Raw genomic sequence first — 22,164 nt, 5'->3', positions numbered from 1 at the left:
TCCTTCATGGCCCGGAACTCTTGCAGCTGTCTGCGATCACATCCCACATTACGGCAAAATATGAAAACTTCTCCTGCCTTTCCAAGGCTTCCCCGCATCATCGGTCACGGTGACCGGGCCTGAGCTGTAAATACATCTGTAATGACAAATTAAACCCAATTATCTGCCAGGCCTGAGTACTGAGGTCTTCCCACACACGGGTGCTTGCACTTGCATGACAGCGCTCAAAAATAACTCCAGCACCGTTGGCACGAGGGGCATTAAAGGCTCTTTTGAAAACGCCCATGTTTTCAAACCTACTCCAAAATATCAGAGTTTTTTCCATTTTTTTCCCTTTTTTCCCCTTTATTATCCTTTTTTCCAGGAGCTCCTTGCTATAGGGTGCGTTGAGTTTGCAGCATTCCCCGTGCTCTTGCACCTTTCTAAACGCTCGCGGCGTTCAGCGGCGATTTCTTTTTCAATATGATAAGCTCGGGCTGGATTTTCTCATCCCCCAAAAAAAGAACTGGCGGGTGCTGGGTGTGCTCCAAAAGAAGAGCCAGGCAGAGATTTTCCAAGCTGGATGCAGATCTGACCCCGTCGTCAGCGCTGAAATGTTTCAGCTTTGGGGTTTTGGCAAGACCTGGGTTTTAAAGCCAAATTTGGGGCAGCGTCAACTGGAAGTGAAAATAATTTTTTCTTTTCCAAGAAGTGCCCAGTGATTAATTTTTTTCTCAATTATTTGCTGGCACAGAGGGGTTTTTTTGCTTAATGAGGTGGATACCTAATTGTAGAATGAAGTCTTTGTTTGGGGGGAGCAAGTTGGGTATTTCCAATCTCTTTTTGCTTTCTCTGTCTTTTTAAGGCCAAACCTGCTCAGGTTTTAAGATCAGCCATCCCCTAAAAAACCAGAAAAAACAGTGACAAAATAAAAAAACAACCTCAAAATTACCCACATTCCTTGCTCAGAGCTGAAGCCATCCCTGAATTAAAGCACAGGGCATTTCACTGGGAGCTGGTGCAGGATCAGGCCCATGCAAATAGATTCTATAGGGAAGAAACTCAGCCCACTGCAAATTACATGGGAATTTGCATGTGTTCTCAGGGAGGTGAAACCCCAAAATCCAGTGGGACCTTCCTTTTTTTCCTGAGAAGTGGCGACTTCATTTATACACTGCAGCATGAAGGAATTCAGGATGTTTTTTTAATTATTTTTAGTCACCCCTAAAGCTTGTGAGACCCTTATCGGAGCCAGCTGGGCTCAAACCACTCACACCAGACTTGGGAGGGACTCAGAAATTAATTTTGTTTGCGAAAGAGGAAAAGAAATAACTCCTGGAAAGCCAAAAATTAATAATTTTTCCAGCAGAGGTGGGGCGAGGGCAGCCGGATGAGGGATCCCGCAGCACTGATCTCCCTTCTCCACCAGGGACTGGTACTGGATTGCTTCTGAATCTGGGATGACAAAATCGCTGCCTGGAAATGCTTCCTCCTAATCCCTGGGAATTAAGTTGGTGTCTGCTGGGGGAGCATTTCAGGAGAGGTCCTGTGGTGGGACGCTGCTCGCTGCTCCTGTTCTCCTTCCCAGAGCTCAGCCCTTTGCTGCTGGACAATGCTTCCAGCACGGTGCATTTACAGGGAGCTGTGATGGGGCTGAGTTCTCACTGCCATCAGACTCTCCCAAAAGGTTAAAACCCAAATTTGGGGGCAGAGCTGAAGCAGGGAGGGAGAATGAGGCCACGCCAGTCCCTCCAAGCAAGGTTTTGCCAATTCTTCCTGGTTTTTCCACATGGAGCTCCCTGTGTTCATAATATTTAAGCAAATTCCAGGCTGTCCTCTGACCTCGAGGGCCTCCTTTGGCTCTGCAAACACCTCCAGACAGTTCAGGAGACATCTCCCTCTTGCTGGATTCCCAGCTGCGCACCCCTGGCTGTTGCCAGCCCTTGTGCTATGGTGCACCTCAATTTTCCTACAAGCTCTGGCTCCCGGAGTCCTGTTATCATATGTTAGGCTCTGCTCTTTCAGAAAGGGAAAGAAAAGCTTTCCTGGGCAAGGGAGAGGCTGGAAAACCCTGATTCCTTCATGCTGAAATCCTAGACGAGGCAAAAAAAAACAAAAAAGAAAACCCAATCTAATATTTATTATTCAAACTCCAATGACTTTCCAAGCCAGACTCTTGGATTTGCAAGCCAGGGAGCCACTATTATTCAACATCCAGGGCTCACAGTGCTGGAGCTGTAAAAAAAAAAAAAATCAGTGAGGCCCTGAGCCCCAGACATCAGGACTCCTCCAAATGACGTGTGGTCCCAGATGTCTGAGATTATTTTGGGAAGGGAGTGCTGGCCCCAGGGGCTGCCTGCCTGGGGGGCTGGCTGCTGGGAAGGACTCTGGGTTGGGACATGCTTGGGTGGTGTGGAGCACGAGAGGGGCAGCTGGTTTGGGGGTGGGATGTCTCTTCCTCACGCTCCTCTGGGTTGGGATGATGCTCTGGATGCTGAGTATGACTTTTCCCATGTTTCAGTCCTTCATTATTTTCCTGGGACAGATGAGTGATGCTGTAATTTATCCTGCCCCTCTGGACATGAAGACCTGGGCTTGAGGGTCTTTTCATTTCCCAGAATAAGTAGGACCACAAGCAGGAGGGGGATTTCACCCTGTTCCCTTTGCCTCAAGCCAGGGAAGGGTCTCACTCTTGCCTGCTCTCTTCCCAAACCCACATCCCAGTCAGGTTCTGGCACCTCCCTCCACACAAATCAATAACAACGGGTGAGCAGGTTAATTATAATCACAGAATAAACGCCGTGGTCTCAAAGTTCACCCAACTCCAGCAGCATTTCAAAACGAGCGGACGGCGCCAAGAAACTTTCATTGATTCCTCTGGGGCAGGTGTGGGAGTTTGAACCTGTCCCCAGGCTGATCTTGATTCGAGGCTACTCAATTTTCCTCCTTATCTCGACTTTCGCCTATCTTATAATGCCTGTTATTTTAGATAAAAAGTCCAATCAATTGAGTTAGAAAAACTGCAAGTTATATGTGGCCCTGATAAGTTCGGTACCTGCCGTTTTATTGGCCTGGGCTGCGAAGTGACCTCTGCAGATGCTTTATCATCCCCTCCTCCCTCCCCGCTCGGGGGCTGAGTTGACTTAACATCCAGAATAACTAATAAAAGAGGAAAAGAGAAGGGCCAGGGGTTAGACAAACTCACTGTCCCCTCTAACGTGATGAGCCCTAGTAAACACCTTTTTGTTTGTCCCTGGCTGGAGTCCCGCTGGGAGGCCGGGATCTGGCCTGGCTTGTGCTGGTGCAGCTCCTCTGAGTGGGATTTGTCAGTGGAACAGCTCTGAACTGGAGGCAGAACCTGTGTCTAAATCAGTGAAATTAGAACAAAACTGGGACAGGGGTTTGGAGTTTGGATGTGTCAGTATTGGTCGGTGCTGTTGTGCTCAGGGAGAGATTGGGTATGTGGAGCAGTCCTACATATTCCATATATTCCTGCACATGGTATAGATGTGTTTTTTATTTATAAAGTGAGGTGTTTTAATATATCATGTGTGTTTTACACATATAAAATTAGGGGCTTTTTTAAATATACATGTGTGCATTTGTGCACATATATATAAATATATATTTGCACACTATTCTATATAGCTAAGTTCTACATGGTCACAGAATAATAATAATTTTAATAGCAAAACCAGAAAGAATTGATTGGAGATGATTCCTAACTTGCTTCAGTGGCATTCTCAAGGACATCCCAGGCATCCCTGCCTATGGAAGAGGGTCTGGAACCAAATTATGTTTAAGATCCTTTCCAACCCAAACCATTCTGTTATTCTAGGACATGTTATATGTAAATATACAAATATATATGTTTATATATATGTGTACCACATGCCCAGAAATATAATAACAATAATACAATTGTATCATTGTATTTCTACAAGAAAGATTTTGCCTGTTTGCTTTAGATAAATGTCTATGCTTCTGATCTGGGAAAAAAAAAAAACAAAAACCCAAACATCACAAACTTGGGGTTTCTGGAGGTGTAGGACTGTAGAAATGCTCTTTTTAAGATCCTGAGCAGGACAACCAACTCAGCAGTGGCTGAGGGCATGTGGATGAGGCTTTGGAATGCCCAAGGATGGACATTCCCTCATCTTCTACTGAAAACCCAACAGACCATAATCTTCAGTCACTGGTGAAGAATCATCTTGGGGTTGTCCTGTGCAGAGGCAGGGGTTGGACTCAATGTTCCCTGTGGATCCCTTCTAGCTCAGGACATTCTGTGATTCTGTGGTAATTGTTAGCTCCTGGCATGGACCAAGCACAGACCATCTCAGCCTGAGTCCAGCCTCTCCTGGTGCAGCTCCTGGGAGGAAGTTTGGGTGTGATTGGTGTCTCAGAACATCTGAGCATGGCCAGACTCTGCTGGCTGGGCTTAGGGTCAGGCTTCCAAACCTCCCCAGTGGCTGGCCCTGGCTCACTGGTTACCCTGCAGCCATAAGGCCAATTCCCAGGGCTCAGCCACGGAGCAGCAGACTGGCAGGACTCCACAGCACACCTGCTTGTGGTCCCCTGTGGGGACACCAAGAATGGCTGCACATGATCCCAACTCAGAGACAGCTGCCCAGGAGGGATCATGGCACTGCAAATCCCAAGTTTTTCTGATCCTCTTAATTTTTTCCCCACTGTCCCTTCCCTGAGGCCATCAAAGAAGAGTCTTAATGGGCACATCCACTTGGAGATGGGCCAGATTTCAAGGAGGGCAAGGCTGTGGCACTTTGTCAAAAGAGAGAAAGACCATTTCCAGGTGCCTCCTGCCAAGCAGACTCCAGGCTGAGGCTGACCCCATCTTCCCCATTCCCTGGGCTCTCCATGCTAATCTGAGATTTGTTAAAAAATATTTGGACAGTCGATAAGCGGAGGAATCTTCTGTTTATCAGAGGAGCCTCGGATATTTACAAGTGTAAGAACTGCAAGGAGGAGTAAGGAAGGGGAGGTCACCTTGGTGGGTGGGAGTTCACTCAGGCACAACTTGACAGTCAGCAGAAGCTGCTGTTGGACACCAGGTTGGTCTCTAAAAGGTGGCCAAGAGGCTCCCACCAAAAGACCCTCAGGGATGTCTGCATTCCAGTCTCCTTCAGAGCAGGCTGTGCACCTTTGGGATGTGGGACATGGTTCTTCAGTGTGTGTGTGGACTGTCTCTCTACTCTCTGATAACCATGAGGCTGGATGGTTTGCGCTCTGGCGGTTTTTGTGTGCTGAAGAGCTGTCAGTGCTTTTCCAAGCAACTAGGTTGGCCATGCCCCCAGCTCCTGCCCCTTCCCAAAGTAGTGTTTAGATCTGATTTAGAGGAATCCAGCTTGTTTCCACCCACCCTTCTTCCATCCATTTATTTTCTCCAGCTTTTGAAAGCTGTCCTCTGCCCCCCTCCAGTGTCACTCCTTGTCACGGGGAAAGGACAGCGTCACCACGAGATGAAAAGCCTTGCTCAAGGGCATCCTAATGCAGAGCCAAGACTCAGCTCCAAGCCAGGCCCAGAATTTGCCCAACCCTCCCATCGTGGCCCTCCTGCACATGATCTCAGCTGGTCCTTTGGCTGCTTCCACCTCCACCGTCCTTCAAAGCGCAGAAAACATATCCATGAAGGAAAAGGAGTATTCCTGGCTGCTGGCAATGGTGTGTGCCACAGACCTTGGCTTGCTGCAGGCAGAGCAGGGAGTGCTGCAGGGGAGGGACACAATGTTCCCTTTGCCTTGACGTGAAACATTTGGCCTGGGAAGGGTTGCACGGGAAATCTCTCGCCGTGGTGTTTCGCGAAGCCGGGGAAAAAAGCAGATTTCTTTGCCTTCTGGAAAGCCAGACTGCAGGGTGAATGTTTCCTCAGTAATAAGTAGGGTCTTTATGTTTTCAGAGGGAAAAGTGTTTGGCCTAGGCAGCTAACTGGGTACACAGTTACCATTTTCTCCACCACAGATGTGGCAGATAAACCCTAAAAGTTTCTGGGATGGCACCAAGCCATTTCTGTGAGGCTGCACAATGATGCTTTTTGCTAGAAAGCATGTTTCTGGCTAAGTGTGGGGAATTTACCTGGTTCCCCATTTCCTGCAGATCCTCAATCACATGGGTGATGCCTTCTGTTAACCCAGATGAGGGGAGAGCAGGGAGCCACATTCCCACAGCCCCCAGACCAGAGATGGGCACTGCTCAGACAGGCACTGTCCTGCTCTCCCTGTGTTTAGATCTCTAAAGCCCTGGGTGAATTTTCCCCAAATTCTGTCTGAGAGACAACAGGAAGAGAAGAGAGAGCAGAAGGGGAAAAACCAATGAGCAAAACCTGTTTTTACAGCATCACCCTTGGCACCATCAGCTCCATCCTCACTTTCTGATCCCAGCCTGTGTGCCAAGGTGGTGACGTCCCCATGGACAAAGAAAAGGCTCAATGACAGCTTTCCTTTGGCTACAGAGCTCCCCCATGCATAAATTTGGGCATTTAAAATTTGCCCTGTCACTCCCTGGCCATTCCCCTTTTGTTTCTTCTCTTTTTTTCTACTTCTCCGCCCCAGTCCTGGACCAACCAGCCATTTTAGCTGGGATGTGATCTGACCAGAAACTTTTTGGTGGGTTTTTCCCCTTGAAACTTCCACTTCTGGAATCATGCAATTCATGGAAACATCTCAACCCATCCCAAAGAAAAAGAAGATGTGACTTTCAGCTCCTCTAGCTGCAGCAAAGAGCTGGTTTAAAGGACCCCAAAAGGCTGGAAGGATTCCCAAACTGCCACTTTTTAATGGGAACAATTTTGGGATTTGGGACAGAGTGGCTGGGAATGGTAAATCCTGTATCTCCTGGCATGCTGTTGTGGCTGTCCCTTGAAGCAGAAGGTGAGGGTGTCCTGGGTGGGATTCCAGGGTGTCCATGTCCTTTGCCTCAGCTGCGAGTGCCCCCGAGAGTCCATTTGGGGTTTGTGTATACACAGGATCGTGGCTCTCACCTCTTATCATAACAAATTGTTTTAGGAAACTGCTTCTCTGCTGGGAAAACTGCTCTCAGGCTGTGTTTAGAGCCTCTAAGTGGCCTGGCTGTGTTTGAAGGACAGTTCCTCCTTTGCTGAGTTGCTTCATTGGGTTGAGGAGACACTTCTGCAGGGGGAACTGTTGATATCAAATATCTCTGCAGCTGTAAACAAAACTCCAGTGCTATATTAATGGAAGTCTCTTTCCGTCCAGAGAGGGTGAAAGCAGGAAGGGGTTGGAGGGAAGCAGAAGACAACCTCGTTGTTTCTCATGCAGGAGGGTCTGATCCAAACCAGGGTAGGGAGGGCTCTTTGTCCCTTTCCACAGGATAATTTGGGAAGAGAAATTCATAAATTGGATGCTGGCTCTGAACTGAAGGATTCAAAACCCTTCCTTTTTCTGTTATTATTCCTTAGGTTCCTGATCCATCAGGTTTATGCATTCAAGATGATCTCCCCTGTGCAAAGAGATCTAATCACAGAATCACAGAATGGTTTGGGTTGGAAGGGACATTAAAGCTCATCCAGTCCCACCCCCTGCCATGGGCAGGGACACCTTCCACTGTCCCAGGTTGCTCCAAGCCCCACCCAGCCTGGCCTGGACCACTTCCAGGGATGGGTTCCTATAGAAAGCCCAAAGGTCTGGACTCAGGAATGGATGTAGTGCCAGGCTGGCAGAGTTGGGGTTTGCAGAGATGGTAGGAAAGAGGTCACTTCAAGCCACGCTCCAGGCTCAAGCCTTGGGTTGAGTTGCACGTGGATATCTGGTTCTCCTGTTTTGGAAGGCAAAATTCTGCAGACTTCTGGTGAGCCAGAGGTGTTGGAGGTGTGGGCTGGCAGGACCAGCTCCAATTTGCTTTTTTGATGACCTCAGCATTGTCCATACAGGCTGATCTGGATGTGAAGGATCCCTCCCAACGACCAAGTGTCAAGAAGGGCCACATCCAAGAATTCTTTTTTTCCCTACCAGACCCCTGTGTCCCACTCAGGAGTCACTCCTGGCTCCCTGGGGACTGGATATCCCATTGTGGAAAGTATTTCTGACATGAACATACTCAAGGCCTCACCCAAGATTAGCAGCCTGTTATGCAACACACAAATGACATTTCCTGCCCTGGGGACCTTGCAGTGCTCATAAACAGTAGATGTGAGGGGAAAAAAATCTCAATTTACACAGCAAGTTGATGACCAGGATAGGGATGGGACACAATCCATTCTCTCCACTGGTCATTCAGTGAGATTTCATGATTTGCTTTCATGTGAGAAGCTCCTTCATTGACTAAAGGCAGGGTTTTATGAAGAATTAAGTAGAAGGCCATCAGGATTAGCCAACACCAGGGACCCAGCCCATAAAAAGGACTGAATGATCCCAAGACAAAAGATAAGGGCTTGGCAAAGGCACGTGGGGAAGCTGAACATTCAAAGAGGAAGATGAGGCCACTCAGCACACATGAGGCTCCTTCTCAGCCTGATCAGCAAATCCTTCCCTCAACCCTGTCCCAGTGCTGGCTGTACCTGGCTTTGGGAGGGGGAGTAAATCTTTCCAGCAGAAAGGCCATTCCAGAGGTCACCGGATGGACCCATAAATCTCCATTATCAGGCAGCGGCTCCTGTGCCACAGAACGGAAATTATTGCCCTGAGTGTGACTGGGGGAGCCTTTCCTTCCCCCCTCATTGTTCAGGGCCCTCCGGGAGCCGCTCGGGCCATTTGCTGCCTGAATAAACGTTTCCTTTCCCGGCTGCAAAGTACAAGGAATAAGTGTCAGGGGATCTCATAATGCCAGGATTTAGAGCTCCAGCCCCGAGCCAGAAGCCAAGGAAACACTTTGCTGCTTTTTCCTGGGGAGTCTCCTTAATCCCCATTATTAATAACAGTGACAAATTAAACAATTAGTGCATTTGAAGCCCAGTGACCTCCATGCCCAATTTAGCTCAGCCTGATTGGAGATCCCAGCTCCTGTGGGCTCTGAGCCCTGGGAACATTTTGGTTTCCTGGGTCCTGAACACCCACCCACATGAAACTGCACAAGCTGCAGGTCTTCAGGTGACCCTTTCTCATTATTTTGTAGATCTTCAGGATTCTACAGAGCAGGGGGGACGTGTGGCCAGAAGGACAGCTCAGAAAGCTCCCCTTGGCAACTTCGTCCTGGAGTTCACTGATGCTGTGAATATATGTATAATTGTATATATACAAAATAACAATTATAAAAATATAATTTCTTCCAGAAAGAAATCGAGTCCCTTGTTTCCCACTTCCTTAGGGCTCAAACACCCTTTGTTCAATAAATGACACGCACCAATCCCATATCATCACCTCTAAATCAACTTCCAGCAGTGCTCAAGACACCTCCTGTGCCATCCCAAAGCATTCTTTGAGGCAGGTGAGGATATCTCTCCTCCAGGTGATATCTCTCGAGGTCAAGGAGCTCTCCAGGATGCAGGAATATTTTTAATGAGGTTGCACTTGGCGGGTGTCATCTGACTCAGCACTGGGTGGTGCCCTGAGGGGACACACCCATCTGATAGGGGCTGTGATTAGGGAGAGCCGCCCATTGCTGGAGTCTCGGTGTCCCCTGGGAACAAAGTCTGTCCCTTCCCCGATTCCAACACCAATGATTCCTGTTTATGAACCTTCACAAGGATCACCTTTGCCTGCAGCTGAGAGGGGAAAGTCTCACAAATGTTATTGCCACGGAAGCAGAAGGGGACTTATGGAAACTTCGACCAATGAAAGTTTGGATGGGGCTTGGAGCAAGCTGGGATATTTCAAAGTGTTCCTGCCCATGGCAGGAGGCTGGAATGAGATGGGCTTTAAAGTCTCTTCCTACCTAAATCATTCTGTGATTCTAAGGAAGTCCCTTGAGATAGATGTTCTGGACCCAAATCCCAAGGAAACTGGGGAAAACCCCCAAAACCCAACCAAAGAAATAGGAAGAATATCAGCCAAATGCAGATGGGAAAGGAGAGCAGATCTCAAGGCAGGTTTGCACTGGTGTTTTGGATGTTGATGAGAAAACAACACTGAAAATAATGTGGCATTGGAGTTGGGTGTCCCCTTCTTGGGAAATAACACTCAACTTTTGGCAATAAATTATTTATTGCCAGCAGATAGGAGACTTACATTTTTCTAAAAGCAGAAATAAATCCATACTTGACATTTTTTTGAGGGACCTTCTTATTAAGAACTAGTCCAATTCTTAACATTTCCAAGGGACTGTTAGGAATTCTCTCCTTTGTCTTTTAATAAAAACTTTTATATTTTGGTTTCCTGGTGTAAAAATTTCCAAGAAAGACTGTATTTTGTAGTTAGTCACAGGCACAACTCAAATCACTCAAGTTTTAACTGTTACCTTTTGATTACCTCTGCTCTGCTAAATTCTCCCTGGATTATGTCCACAACTCTGTACTGAATTATTTTCGAAGAAGAATGCATTTTTTACAGAAAAATTTACTGCAAAAATACTTTGGCTTTTTCTTTGGAAAATTATAATCAAAAACCTCAACAACTTCTAAGATGAAAAAAAAAAAAAGTGAAATGCTTTACTTTCTTGAGATTTTTCAAGGAAACGAGTTCTTTCCTGACCAGCTGTTCCAATCCCTTCTCTTTTCAAAGGAAGTTTATTTGATCTAGATTTTGGCTGTGACTCAATTGTCATTTTAAGGGTGAAAGTGAGGGTTATGGTATCACTGAATCCATGTGGACAAAAATCACCTGGAGGGATTCCCATCTTCTTGAAACCACCAGAATTGCCCCAGGGTAATGAGATTTTCCTAAACTGCTGGGAAGATACTGAATTCCTGCTTTTCTGGAACCAGAGCTGCTTGGGTGCAATAAATTAGTGCTCTCTACCATTTCCCCATGGGCACATGGTGTAATCTCCTGCCATTTTTAGCCAGATTTCCTAGGGAGAATTAAGCTCACGTGAATATTTGTCTCTGCTAACTGGCGCCACTTCATTAATTTTTTTTGTCCTTTGGCTGCTTCACAGTTATGCCGTTTCCTGCAGATTTTCCAAAAATAGTCTGGGGAAAAGAGAAAATAAGGCCATGTCTGAACATAACCCTTGCTAGACACCAGAGAATCCACATGGGACTGAGGCACAACTCAGCCAGAAGCCAAATTTTGTTGGTTTGCTCCTTGGGGAGCAATTGTCTTCCAGCAGGAAGCTGAGATTTTTGTGTAAAAAGCAGGTGGACAAAAAATACAGTGAAATTCTTGGTTTCTGGAAGGGTTTGTACGGAACGGGGAGGGAGCAGTGTCTTTCCAAAGGATGATGATGCAGTTGATCTGTGTTGTGCTGACCTTTGAGCTTCCTGGTCCTGTCACAGCCAGAGGGACTGGACTGGCCCAGCCCAGGGCAGTTCAGAAAATGGTTTGGGTTGGAAGGGACCTTGGAGTTAATCTCATTCCACACCCCTTGCCGTGGGCAGGGACACCTTCCACCATCCCAGGTTGCTCCAAGCCCTGTCCAGCATGGTGTTGGACACTTCCAGGGATGGAACAGCCACAGTTTCTCTGTGAAACCTGCACCAGGGACTCCCCACCCTCACAGGGAAGAATTTCTTCCAAACATCTGACCTAACCCTGCCCTCTGTCAGTTTAAATGCATTCCCCCTTCTCCTATCACTCCATGCCCATTTGTCCCTCAAGTCCCAGCTGCAGCCAAGCCCCAATGAAGGATGTACCAGGAATGCAGTGGGTGAATGCAGCAAGCCCTGAAGTGTAGCATCAAACACAATACAGAGTTCTATCAAAAGCTGAGCCTCTAACACACATAAATTCCCAACAATCCCTGTTAGCTGTTAGCCTAAGCTGGGGTTTGAATCCCAGAACCATGGAATAGTTTGGGTTGGAAGGCACCTTAAAGATCATCCATTTCCAACCCCCTTCCATGGGCAGGGAACCTTCAAGTTGTACATGAAGGTTCACATCTACATCCACTCCTTCAAGTTGTGGATTCCTGCACCTCAGGAGATATTTTCTGTGCAGAGAATGGGGTGAAGGCACACGAACCTCCCCTTGGCTCTCTGCAGCCATTCCCCCCAGCAGAGGGGCTGGGTGAGGAGCATTCCCATGGGGAGCAGGGCACATGGAATAGTTTTCTGAGATGCAGCTACCTGAGCTCTGGGCAGGTCTGCTCTGTGGGGTTTGTGTTTATCCATGGTCTCAGGAATCTGCCTTGATTGTAACCAGGGTTGCTCATCACCTGCCCCGATCTGCTTGCCCTGGCTATGGCCAATCTTGAAAATTGGATAGCATCAGAGCAGAAGCGAAAATTGATAATATCAGAGCCTCCTGGTATCTGTGTCCTAGCACATCCATGGCAAGGAAAGGAGTCCCTCTTCCCAATAATCCCAGGGGGGCTTCCTTGGGAAAGAAAGAGCTGTTTCTTGCAAAAGATTTCTATAAAATCTGTTTCTTGCAACCTATAAAATCTGAACATTTGTGATTTCTTGAAATATCTGTTCTGGGCTAAACTGAGAAGCAGAGCAGCAATTACAGGTACAGCCACCTAATTAATGAAGTCTTTTCCCTTCTCTCCCATCCTGGCAGCAGAATTTTTTGATGATTATTCTGAGGGGCGAGAATGTGTCAACTGTGGGGCCATGTCCACGCCGCTGTGGAGGAGGGACGGCACGGGGCACTACCTCTGCAACGCCTGCGGGCTCTACCACAAGATGAACGGCATCAACCGGCCCCTGTTCAAACCCCAGAGGAGGCTGGTAAGTCCAGATCACACCTGTGGGACGAGGAGGCAAAGAAATCTCAGCCAGCTGGAGATGCCAAGGGTGTTTCGACTCCCATCTGCCCAGCTGAGGTCCAGACTTTCAAAACAAGCCAGATTTTCTTATGCTTGGGATACTCCAAGCCCTGGTACTGCCCAGAGCAGTTCTCCAGACACTCAGGCAGGTGGTGGAAGGGGCTGTAGGACACAGGGTGATTTTGGGATATTTGGAGGAATGGCAACTCTTTCCAGTTCCAGAACAGTATCCACAGGGGTCCCTGGTCACTGCTGGGTGAGCCCCTCACTTCATGGTGACTTTTCTGGATTTCTGTTTTGGATACTCTGCTCCCATATCTGTTGTATGAGGCGAAGCCCCCATTGTAGGGCAGGTCAGGGCACCCCAAGGCCTCTGGGGTCAGGGTGGGGTGTGCACAAGGAACCTGGGGGACAGGAACAGGATTGTTCAGCCTGAAAAACAGAAAGCTTTGGGTTGACCTTATTGCAGCTTTCCTGAAGGAAGCATATAGGAAAGATGGAGAGACACTATTTACAAGGATGACAAGACAAGAGGGAATGGTTCAAACTGACAGAGCAGGCTTAAATGGGATATTAGGAAGAAATTCCTCCCTGTAAGGGTGCTGAGACCCTGGCACAGATTGTCCAGAGAAGCTGTGGCTGCCTCTGGATCCCTGGAATTGCCCAAGGCAAGCTTGGATGGCGCTTGGAGCAACCTAGGATAGTGGAAGGTGTCCCAGCCCATGGCAGGGGGTGGAACTTGATCTTTAAGGTCCCTCCCAACCCAAACCACTCTATGATTCTGTGAGCTCAGTTGATACTCTGCTGCTCCCTGCATGTTTTGGTGAGGGGTTTTGGGAAAGTCTCTGTATCCCCAGTGACATGAGTCCATCACAACAGGCTGAGAAGTTTGAGACTGTTCAGCCTGGAGAAGAGAAGGTCTTGTGGAGACCTCACAGCCCCCTCCAGTACCTGAAGGGTCCTACAGGGAATCTGTGACTCTTCATCAGGAACTGGAGTGACAGGAAAGGAGCAATGGGTACAACTTTAAAGAGGGGAAATTTAGGTTTGGTATTAGGAAGAATTTTTCTCTGTGAGAGTGGTGAGACTCTGAAATAGATTATCCAGGGAAGCTGTGGATGCTCCAACCCTGAGAGTGTTCAAAGCCAGGCTGGATAAGGCCTTGAGCAACCTGGTATAGTGAAGGTGTCCCTGCCCATGGCAGGGGAGTGGGGCTAGATGAGCTTTAAGATCCCTTCTATCCCCTTAAAATTCTATGATCCTACAACATTCTATGATTCCTTAACATTCCCTGATCATGGATCCAAGCTAAAAGCAGCCACCGGAAAGCCAGATTTCCACACTCCTTGTTTTCCACGAGGCTCCATCCCCACACCGCCCTTTGTAACCCTGTCTGTGCCCAAACCCAGGCGTCCCCCGAGAGTGACAAAGTGACGCGGGCAGGCTGAGCGCTGCCAGCAGCCACGGGCACCGAGCGCCCTCTTGTGAAACGCCTTTCCGGAGTCCCAACGATCCAGGCAGGATCTCACCCGGCACCCAGGACCTTCCCTCTCTCATTTACTGCCCTCTAAGGCCTGAGCTTTGAAGGATGATGGCAAAAATCAGGCAGGTGTGGAGGATGTGGCTTTTCCTTCCTCCACCTCCCACTGTTTCCCAGGTCAAATTTTGTATCTTATATGGATTCAAGCCTGTTACTTTCTCTTGTTGCCTTCTGAGCCTGACTAAACCAGTTCGCCCAGAAAAGGAACTTTGGGTCTGCTCCCTAATTCATTACTGAGACTTCCTATTAATTATCCCTCTTTATCAAGAGGAAGAAAACACTGCTGGAAGCTTCTCTTTTTTTATCTTCCCCTTGAGCTCTACAAACAACATAGCACAAAGCCAGCAAGGAATATAGAACATTTATGGAATTGATCACATTTTCTTGGGATAGCCACGATGCCTGTAAGGGCTTGGGAGCTGGAAAAGGCGGGATGGTCTGAGATCCAGACACCTTAGGGTAGGTGGGTGCATGTGCACAGGGTCTCTAAGCTGCCACTGGAGCTGCTGGAGATCTGGGGCTCTGTTCAGGTGATGTGGGATTCTGGAGAAAGGAGGCTCAGGGGGGACCTTCTGGCCCTCCACAACTCCCTGACAGGAGGGGGCAGCCAGGTGGGAGCTGGGCTCTGCTGCCAGGAACAGGGACAGGATGAGAGGACAGAACCTCAGGCTGTGCCAGGAGAGGTTTACTGTGGACATCCAGAAGAATTTCCTCACTGAAACAGTGGTCAGGCATTGGCTGGGGCTCCCCAGGGAGGTGCTGGAGTTGCCATTCCTTGAGGTGTCCAAGGAACAACTGGAATTGGCACTCAGTGCTCTGGGCAGGGTGACAGGGTGGTGATCAGTCACAGGTTGGACTGGATGGTCTTAGAGGTCTTTTCAATGATTCTATTTCATGTCTCTGGTGCCACCTGAGATGGCCCAGGAGAGCTGAGACCTCCTGGAGTCAGTGGAAAGGAAAGAGGGGCAGAAAGATACAGTTGGACAATTGTAAAGGGGCAAAAAGATAAAAAGCCAGAAAAATACAAGAGGCAAGAGGAGAGGGAACCCTGAGGTGTGGTGGAGCGAGCTGGTTGGGATGTGGGGTGCAGCTGGTGAGGGCATTGCAGGGCTCACTGTTTCCTGGCTCTGTTGTCCCCACAGTCAGCATCCCGCCGTGTTGGGCTCTCCTGTGCCAACTGCCACACGACGACCACCACGCTCTGGCGCAGGAATGCCGAAGGGGAGCCCGTCTGCAATGCCTGCGGGCTCTACATGAAGCTCCACGGGGTAAATCCTGGCTGTGGGAGGGTGCTCATGACACCAGGCTGGGGGCTGGGTTCTTTACATAGCTCTGTGCTCTCCTGGAGCTGCTTTTCCTGCTGTCCTTTTGGGTTTAGTATCCCTCAAGGTTATGTTGTGTTTATACCTGCAGTGGGGGGTACATGCTGGGTATTTCTCACTTACTAATTAGGTTCCATTTGCAAATAAGTCTTAAAACCTAATAAAACAAGGCCCAGATTCTTCCCACATAAATTCAGGTACTTCAGTAAAAAAACCAAGTCTGAAGCACAAACACATGAGCTGTAGTTCCCTTCTGGCCCTAAAACACACAATACCATGGTGTGATTTTCTTATTCCCATTTGGATGCACATCTTGAATCTCCCTTGACCAGGGAATTTGGGCTCCTTTTTGTTGTTGCTTTCAATTAAACCAGCTGGACCACAAGTTAGAACTGAAATCATGTTCTCTTAGATGACCTTAAGGACATTCAGAAACCAATGTGCTTTTCTGTTTGGACTCACAGGTTCCAAGGCCTTTAGCCATGAGAAAAGAGGGAATTCAGACGAGGAAACGCAAGCCTAAGAACCTTAACAAAACAAAGGCACCAGCAGGTAAGTATCGAATGAAGAAATTTATTTTATTATGTGTATTTGTGTGTGCACTTGTATTTCTAACCACAGTGCCCTCAAATTAGAGAGATCCAATGACAAAACAGGCCATTTTTTAAAAAACAATGGGGGATGTCTAAATACCTGAATATCCTTCCAACTATTTAGAAAATTATTTTTACCACATACTACTGGGTGAGTGAGCACAACTCTGTGCTGAAAGGTCTTTGGAAAGAGCCTGTTTTACCCTCTGGTTTTACCCCAGGCCCATCCAGCAGCGAGAGTCTTACCCCAACCACCAGCTCCACCAGCAGCAGCAGCAGCAGCACCACGACCACCGAGGAAATGCGCCCCATCAAAACAGAACCTGGGCTCTCATCTCACTATGGGCACCCCAGCCCTGTTTCTCAGGTACTGAGGGGAGATGTTAGCAGTGGAAAAAAAAATAAAAAGGGAAATAGGGTGATAGACATGGGGAGAACATCCTCATAACTTTACTTAGGTAGTTAAGCACCTGAAGGGAGGCTGCAGGAAAAGATGGAGAGAGACTATTTACAGGGGATGGGGTGATAGGACTAAAGGGAATGGCTTCAAACTGAGAGAGGTTTAGATTGGATATTGGGAAGAAATTCTTCCTTGTGAGGTGGTGAGGCCCTGGCACAGGTTATCCAGAGAAGCTGTGGCTGCCCCTGAATCCCTGGAAGTGTCCAAGGCCAGGCTGGACAGGGCTTGGAGCAACCTGGGATGGTGGAAGGTGTCCCTGCCCATGGCAGGGGTGGGAAGGAGATGATCATTAAGGTCTCTTTAAACCCAAATCCTTCTGTGTTTCTAGAACTAGAAAGAAAGGGAGACAGGAGGAAAGAGCCTGCCCAAAGTATCCCACAAAGGGTGCAATCTCCAGCCCTGCAGCAAATCCAGACACATTTTTTACAACAGCACCAGCCCACACTAAAGGGATTTACATGGTCCTCTAAGGTTTGAAGCTTTTTTTCCCAGCATTCTTTATTTTCCATAGGCATTCTCAGTCTCTGCCATGTCCGGACATGGATCATCCATCCACCCTGCAATCTCAGCTCTGAAGCTTTCCCCCCAGGCCTACCAGTCAGCCATGAGCCAGTCTCCACAAACCAGCTCCAAACAGGACTCCTGGAACAGCCTGGTGCTGGCTGAGAACCACGGGGACATCATAACTGCATAACCTGGCCCTTTCCCTATGAACTCCAGGCTGATCTGCTTGAGAGATGAAGAAGATGCCACGTAATCATCAAGTCCATGTTGTCTCCACCTCCCCTGCTCTCCTGCCTTCTCTCCCCTTGTGAGATGTTGCAGCAAAGAGGTAAAGAGAATTTATCTGAGGTGTAGGGGAGCTCTTATGAAATGAACAGAGAAGACTCAAATCTCAGAGTAACTCAAGGATTTGAAGCCTTTTTTCCCCACTTTAAATGAGCCTCTCTATTTGACTGTCACCACTTACTATGAAACAGCCAGAAACACAGAGATGGACAAAGTTCTTGAGTTTTATTTAACAATATCTGGCATTTTAAGACTCAGACAGTGGTGGAACAGAGACACTTCTTCTGCCACCACCCATTCTTTTCCCGACAGAAGAAAATGCCATTGTCTTCTCATGACCCAAAATTCAGTGATCTTCCACCAAATGGAGCCAGTTCCAGGACACTTTGCTGAACAGACTTCACTAGAGATTCTTTAGTGGCTTTAGTGGACTTGATATGATGTAGGGCAGAGAAAAAAAGAGACATCTCCCTTCCTCCTCAGCTCACACATTGTCTTCATTTTTCTTGATGGTCTGGAAAGCTCATGAATGTCTGTATTTAATAACTCCTTTCCTATTTATCACTACTAAATCATGGGACTGTGTTTCCAAAAGGTTGTTGGCTGGGCCTGGAGTAGGTCTGTCCAAAGTCAAAGGAGGATTTTGGAAGAAGGAACCTTCTGGATGAAGGTAGATGAGACCCATGCTGGTCATGAAATCCTGGAGGAAATGGCTGGGCTCTTCCCTGATGGATAGCGACAAGCCAGGTTTAGAGATGATTCAAGAGCACAGCAAGAGAAAGATGCTCTTCTAACGCTGCTGGGCCACTGCTTTTCAGACAGATAATTTAATTCTTTTGCCTATTTTTATGTTGGTTTGGATGCCACTGATGAAATCTGACTCTCACTTATTTTTGGCTGTACTGTGAGTGCCCACTTTCCCCCTAACAGCTGGCTCGTGACCATTTCCCACATCTAATCCTTTAGGATTTCACTTTTTGCAACAAGCAGTGGCTTCAGCCCCTACAGGAGGTGGCAGGGGCTGTTTTCCTTATCAAGCATGTGCACAGACTTGCTTGCCTGCAAGAGAAGCACAACTCCATTAAACAAGACTTGACTGTTTGCTTGCCCATAAGGCTCTCAGCTACCAGGGAATCCTGGCAAATAGAGTTGGAAAAGATGCAAAGAGCAGGACTCATTCCCTTTTCCCAAAGGGATCAATCCTGCCTAATCCAGCCCTGACTGCTCTGCCTCTGGTTTAACAAACTCAAACTCCAGCAGGGCAGACGCCACAGCTCCCCTGGGCAGCCCAAGTGCTTCACCAGACGCTTCCCATGACGTTTGCATCAACATTTCCAAGGAAGGACAGCTTTGCCTGTCCATGCAGAGTTCCTGGGAGACCTCATCCTGCAAGATTCTTCACTCTGGTTTCTGTCTGCTCCCAAGCTCTGTTACCCTTCTTGCCCTCCCCTCTTTTCCTCCCCGCATCCAGAACTCAAGTACAGAACTACCAAGTGAAAAATCTCCAAGGGGGATTGTGCAACCCTCCCAAATGTGCCACCCTCTGCCTCCCACTGTTTAACACTCCCACAAGGAGAGTTCTTCCACACAAACTAAGGCACGTGACTTGGTGAAGAGGAGAGCCACGGACAGGTTTGGAGCAAAAGAATGGCATTGTGTTGTCTTTGCTTGAACTCACTCTTTTCCTCCCTTTGGTGTAAAAGCTTCTCTAAGGAGAAGGATTCAACTGGACTGGTTATGACTGGAGAGTCTCCACATTCCTCGTTCTCTCCATAGCTCAGATTTGCAGGGTTTTGTAGGTGTGACAGAGCCTCCACATTCCCTAGGGAAAAGCACCATGGCAATGGTGCCATGGGAACAGCTGGGTGGTGTTTGCACCAGTTTCCATTGTTTTGTGGAGCTAATGCAATGTTTAGCCTCATTAGTGCTAATTACAGATGAGGGAAAGACATTCATGAAACATGAATACAAAGAAATTAAATTCTGTGATTTTGTTCAGACCTGCTAGGCTGTAGAGAAGAGGCCAAAAATAGCCTTGAAAAAAAAAAGAATTTGAGGTGAAAACACCAAGGTGTTTCTCCATTGGCAGGAAGATCTTTAGCCAAACTCCTCCCTAAGTAAATCCCTTTGCAAATGGCATTGGAGCTCTCCTGGGAGCTGGCTGTGAATTCCTGGCCATAACACAGCAATCTGCACCACAAAATGCCACGTGGCTCATGCCAACTTTTGAGAGATCCAGAACTACCCTGGAAAGCCCCAAGAGGGAGTGGAGCCTCCTGATAAGGATTAAAAGTCCAGACCAACCACAGCCCCATTTCTCCTTCCATCTGGAGGCTCACACTGGTTCTCCATTCCCTTCCCTATTGCTGTGCTCCTCCTCCTTCCCTCAAAGCCAAATTCCCTGGTGGAATTTTTCTCCTCCCTTAAAATCCACTCAGAGATGCCAGAAAGAACTCTGCTAATAATGCCAGAAGGAAAAAAAAAATCCCTTCAGAACATATCTGCCTTATGTCTCCTTAGTAGAGATTTATTAACTGGATTTTAGCCTTCCTCAAAGCCTGAAAAACTATTTTTGAAACAGAGTGAGGAGCATTTAAAAGTCCCTGCTAACAGAACAAGGGATCTGATTTCAAAAGGTGAAGCTCTGGAGGACAGCTTTAGGGGTAGAGGAGAACTCTTTAGGGGTAGAAATTAGCTCTTTTGTCCCCCTTTCTGCACCAAAAGCAGAAGTTTGGATACACCAGGTTCTGTGGTTCTTTTCAATCACCCAAAACTGTTGTAAAGCTGCTGTTGGCCCAGGAGATTTTGTCTTTTTCACGCCAGTGCTGATATCAGGATGGTGAGAGACTGATCTCAGATGAGCATCACCATTTCAGGTGGGGTACAAACACACCATAACTGATGAGTCCCCTTCTTCAGGACTTCTGATGATCAAATTACAGAATAATTTAACTCAGAAGGGACATGATCAGGTCTCTCAAGGCCCTGTTCAGGCAACTTTTGAATATTCCCAAGGATGGAAATCCCAGCACCTCTTTGGGTTCCTGTTCCAGTGTTTGACTGCTCTCATGCTGGAAATGTTTTCCCAAGAATCACTGGCAAATTAATTATTCACATTTGGGGATTCCCATGTAAGGAGTCATTGTGGGAGGCTAAACATGGTTTCCAAGGCTAGGAATCACTCAGAGCCACGTCTTGCAAGGATGGCCAATGCAGGATGACAAACTCCAGAGGTGACAGACCAAGGGATACTCACAGGACAGGAGGATTAAAGTGCTGCCACTGTCAGTTCACTCAGCTCCCTCCAACAAGAGGAGCTAATTACAAAATTACAGGTTCCACCTGAGCTCTGCTTCCCTGCCTCTGATGGGGGAGGCAGTTAGAGCCTGCTTTGGTAATGAATTAGATACAATTATTAGAGACCCATTAAAGCAAAGTAATTATTGGTTTTATTATTGCTTTCATTGCTGGAGAACCTCATGAGATCCACACCAGGTCCTACACAAACACAGGGCAGAGAACTATCCCTTCTCTGAGGAGCAAGAGGGAAGGGCCCACTCCTGCAAAACACCTCAGCACATTTAAAACTGCATTTGTGGGATTTGCTCCACTTGAGATCACCCCTAATCACGAAAATGTTGATGCTGAAGGGTTTATAGCACAAGGTTTGGGTGTGTCAAACTAGACCTTGGCAATGGCCCAGTGGCCACCAAAGTGAGATGGGCACATGAGAACCAGGACAGGGAGCCAAGAAAGGTCATTTAACCACTTCTAAATGTCTTTGCTCTTTGTGGAAGTGCATTATCTTGATTCACTTCAGTTATTCTTTGTCAATTGATCAGACAACATGCACAGATCACTTGCAATCTTATGGGCTTGGATGGAGAGGGTGCAATCAGGAGGAGCTCAGGAATATTGCAAGGGAGCTTTAAAACCAATCAACAACTCTCAATGTAACATTGAAGCTGTGACTATGTCTGGGGTGGTGTTTTGTTTTGCCCTTTTTTTTCTCCCCATGTATAAAGTTTGAAGCTTCCCAGGTCATCTGGGAAGGTTTCATGGAAACAAACACTTATTTGTAAGGGGGAGAGGGAAACCAACCAACTGAACAAGCTGTAATTATTTAAAGATGTAAAAAAATATCTATTATGAAGTAGTATGGCTACCAATCCACGTAACTTCTACACCTTTAGAACTAATGGAAATAAAACAATGATAATAAAACCAGAAGGTTTCTTCTTGATTCTGTCTACCCTCATAGGCTTCTTGGAGAGGGCAGGGGGTAAATGATGAAATACTGAAAACATGAAATGCACCTGGAGAAGAAATGGTGAAGTGGGTCCTGTCCTAGAGAGCTCACAATGAAAAAATTACAAGGAATTTAAAATCAGAACAGATGAGATCAGATTTATCAGAGCTCTGTTCAGTCAAGTTTTGAACATACCCCAAGATGGAAACCTCACCACCTCTCTGGGTTCCTGTTCAGTGTCTGACCACCCTCATGGTGAAAATGTTTACTGAAATCATAAAATGTGAAAATGTTGGAAGGAACCTTAAAGCTCACCTAGTCCCTCCCCCTGCCATGAGCAGGGACAACTTCCACTAGACCAGTCTGTTCAAGGCCTTATTGAACCTGGCCTTTGACACTTCCAGGGATGGGGCAGCTCAACCACCTTTGGCAGCCTGTTCCAGTGTCTCAAAGTT

At 47.4% G+C, this 22,164-nt stretch overlaps 1 protein-coding gene across 2 annotated transcripts in view; it reads left to right on the top strand.

Moving 5' to 3' along the window:
- The window catches only part of GATA4 (GATA binding protein 4), a 28,197-nt gene extending 6,538 nt beyond the window's left edge, over window positions 1-21,659 (top strand). Inside the window, exons 2-6 of one of the 2 annotated variants that reach the window (XM_058801604.1) lie at window positions 12,552-12,718; window positions 15,439-15,564; window positions 16,083-16,170; window positions 16,433-16,578; window positions 17,183-21,659. In XM_058801604.1, coding sequence (XP_058657587.1) covers window positions 12,552-12,718; window positions 15,439-15,564; window positions 16,083-16,170; window positions 16,433-16,578; window positions 17,183-17,365 — 710 coding nt within the window. In that variant the 3' untranslated portion in view covers window positions 17,366-21,659. Of the gene's footprint in view, window positions 1-12,548; window positions 12,719-15,438; window positions 15,565-16,082; window positions 16,171-16,432; window positions 16,579-17,182 lie in introns of both variants that reach the window. The other variant, XM_058801605.1, reaches the window with a different exon arrangement.
- The last annotated feature ends 505 nt before the right edge of the window (window positions 21,660-22,164 follow it).

This window comes from Ammospiza caudacuta, chromosome 3 (assembly GCF_027887145.1).
Source record: "Ammospiza caudacuta isolate bAmmCau1 chromosome 3, bAmmCau1.pri, whole genome shotgun sequence".
Taxonomy (NCBI): domain Eukaryota; kingdom Metazoa; phylum Chordata; class Aves; order Passeriformes; family Passerellidae; genus Ammospiza; species Ammospiza caudacuta.
The sequence above is the reverse complement of the archived record's forward strand: the minus strand, read 5'-3'. Positions and strand labels throughout refer to the sequence as shown.